This window comes from Lotus japonicus, chromosome 1, assembly GCF_012489685.1.
Source record: "Lotus japonicus ecotype B-129 chromosome 1, LjGifu_v1.2".
In the NCBI taxonomy this organism is placed as follows: domain Eukaryota; kingdom Viridiplantae; phylum Streptophyta; class Magnoliopsida; order Fabales; family Fabaceae; genus Lotus; species Lotus japonicus.
The window spans coordinates 52920430-52923446 of NC_080041.1; the positions used below are offsets into that span (position 1 = coordinate 52920430).

General features: G+C 37.3%; 1 protein-coding gene across 1 annotated transcript; it reads right to left on the reverse strand.

Moving 5' to 3' along the window:
• Positions 1-1148: 1148 nt before the first annotated feature.
• LOC130731910 (uncharacterized) lies at positions 1149-2752 on the reverse strand. Its single transcript, XM_057584078.1, has one exon. The coding sequence runs from the start codon at positions 2582-2584 to the stop codon at positions 1280-1282; it is 1305 nt and encodes a 434-aa protein (XP_057440061.1). The 5' UTR covers positions 2585-2752; the 3' UTR covers positions 1149-1279.
• Between the last annotated feature and the right edge of the window lie 265 nt (positions 2753-3017).

Below are 3017 nucleotides of genomic sequence, written 5' to 3' on the forward strand. Positions count from 1 at the left end.
TTTTTTAATTTTTTTTATAATCCACGTCACCTCATTAAACCCAGTCAGCATGCTATTTAAGCACTCGTCGGAGCTCTGACATCCGGCGAGGATCCGCTCCAAAAATATTTCAAACATGAGGACCATTCACAATAATTTTTCCGGCGAGGGACCTAGATCAGACGGCGACACAAAGACAGGGACTAATATGATGTTTAACCCTTAATTAATGCTAAAATTAGGAATTTTTGTTTTCTGTTTTTTTATACTATTCAATTTTTCAAGTTTCCGACTGCCATTCTGAAGGGACTGATGTCTGATAGTAGTTTTGGGAATCCTTCTAGAACTTTTTTTTAAGTCAGAATCAATCTTAATAGGAAGAAACATTTGTCAATTGCTTATGGGTGCAGAATTTGTTCTTAAGAAATAACTGATCATATGCTATGAAACCAAAGTTTTTTCGTGTTTTAATGGTTTTTATTTAGAAAATTGTTTTTTCTTGAAGGTGTGTTTATGCTGATGACGATAATATAAAGAGATGTCTTTATGTTAAATATAGGAACTTGTTTGCTGCGAACCAATTGAAGGGTAATAAGGAGTTCAATGAAGATTTACAGAAAAATTATAAATCTGTGACAATTAGACTTGTCTATACGTGTGGTGCATAGCAATGCTCTTTGAAGAGTCTGTAGTTAGTAGGCTGCAAAAGTATGAGGGATCAACAATAAAGAATTGCTTCCAAGGTGAATAGTTCCTTCAACGGGTGATATCCTCTTGAACATATTGAGAACTAATTCTTAGAGCAACTCCAACCCACAATTTCTTATCTGGTTTCTTAACACACTATTCAGCACTATTCAGCACTATTCCTGTGGGCCCGTTCTGCCACATCAGACTTAAGAAACTCCTAAGAAACTGAAGCAGATTTTGCTCCAACCCATGGTTTCTTAAATTACTATTTGAAGGGTCCCACCTGTGTCCCACCATACAACATAAATTAATAATATTTATTTTCACTCAATTTAGATTTAACATTTAATAATAAATCAATACTTCAACTTAAAAATAATTTAATTAAAATTAATACGAATTTAATTTAAATTTAATTTTACTTAATATTTAAAACAATTAAATTTAAATATCGGCATGTTAACTTGAAACAAAAATAAAAAAGTACATTGTGTTTTTTCTAGCAAAAACAATTTTATTGAATGATAGAAATAAAGACGAAAGAAAATACATGACAATGAAAAATAAGCAACAATACATTTGAAATGAAATACATAATAACACTTGAAGGTTAATTTTCATTATTCTCGTTTTCGGGAAGCTGCCAAATATGCTCCACCAAGTCTGCTTGAAGCTGGTGATGAATTGACCTATCAATTTGATGTGCTCTTCTTTCCAAGATATTTCTAAAAGCGGGAATAGGACCACTTACTACTTCAGCATCCAATATGCCATTATTGACCTGATCATAAACAAAATTACCTCGGTACGTGTTGCGCTCATCTTCAACAATCATGTTGTGCAATATGATGCAAGCATACATTATTGACTTCATCTCATTCGGATGCCAAAAGCGTGATGGACCACGAACTATTGCAAACCGAGATTGGAGAACGCCGAATGCACGTTCAACGTCCTTTCTTGCTCCTTCTTGTCTTTTCGCAAATTTTTGCCTTTTTTCTCCTTGCGGCATTGGGATGGTCTTCACAAATGTAGCCCACGGGGGATAGATACCGTCTGCTAGATAGTATCCCATGTTATACATTGTTCCATTCACGCTAAAGTTCACCATGGGAGCACTTCCACTCAAAACCTCATTAAAAACCGGAGATTGATTTAGCACATTAATGTCATTGTTAGAACCTGCAATGCCAAAAAATGCATGCCAAATCCACAAGTCTTGTGATGCCACTGCTTCAAGCATGATTGTGGGCTTTCCATGATCACCTCGGGTGAATTGACCTTTCCACGCAACTGGACAATTCTTCCATTCCCAATACATACAATCAATAGAACCCAACATACCTGGAAATCCACGAGACTCGCCCCATTGAAGTAAGCGGGTAATGTCTTCCTGGTTCGGGCGCCTCAAGTATGTTTCACCAAATACTGCACACACACCTTCCACAAAATTCTTTAAGCACTCAATTGCAGTACTTTCACCAATTCGAACGTACTCGTCAACACTGTCAGCAGGTGGTCCGTACGCCAACATACGAATAGCGGCGGTGCACTTTTGTAATGGTGACAGGCCTTGTCTTCCAACTGCATCGACAGACATTAAAAAGTACGGGTCATGAGACCCAAGGGCCCCTACAATTCTGAGGAACACATGCTTTCGCATTCGAAACCTTCGTCGGAAAAGCTCTTCCGTGTACACAGGATTTTCGGAGAAGTAGTCATTCCACAACCGCTCGTTCCCAGCTTCACGATCTCTCTCTATCACCTTTCTTGTTCGCTTGGGCCTAACGGTGTTGGCACGTCGTTGATAAAACTCCATCTCCTCCTGCATCATATCTTCTATAGTCGTGTCATTGATAAGTTCGTCAATGACAACGTCGTAAATGTCCAAGTCGGCCATATTGTTTGGATCCATTCTATGACACAATGAGAAACTATCAGTGTAATTGGATAGGAGGAAGACAATATGAGAGGACAAAACAACTCTTGAATGTTGAGATGAATGAAATATGACATGTATAAATAAGAGAAACAACAACGGCTATATTCTCCAACGGCTATATTCCACAACGGCTATATTCTCCAACGGCTATATTCCACAACGGCTATATTCCCCAACGGCTATATTCCCCAACGGCTATGTAGAACACATAAGTAGAAACGCAGTACACATTAAGAAAAATTCGAATACTGAAATTACAACATTAATGCAGAATACATAAGTAGAAATGCTAAAATTACAACACTGATGCAATACACATAAGTAGAAATGTTAAAATTACAACACTAATGCAGAATCAATAAGTAGAAATGCTAAAATCACAACATTGGCACACGCTAAGAAAGAC

Excerpts from the sequence above, each read along its gene's own strand:
- LOC130731910 (XM_057584078.1), bottom strand. The coding sequence starts at position 2,584 with ATGGATCCAAACAATATGGCCGACTTGGACATTTACGACGTTGTCATT.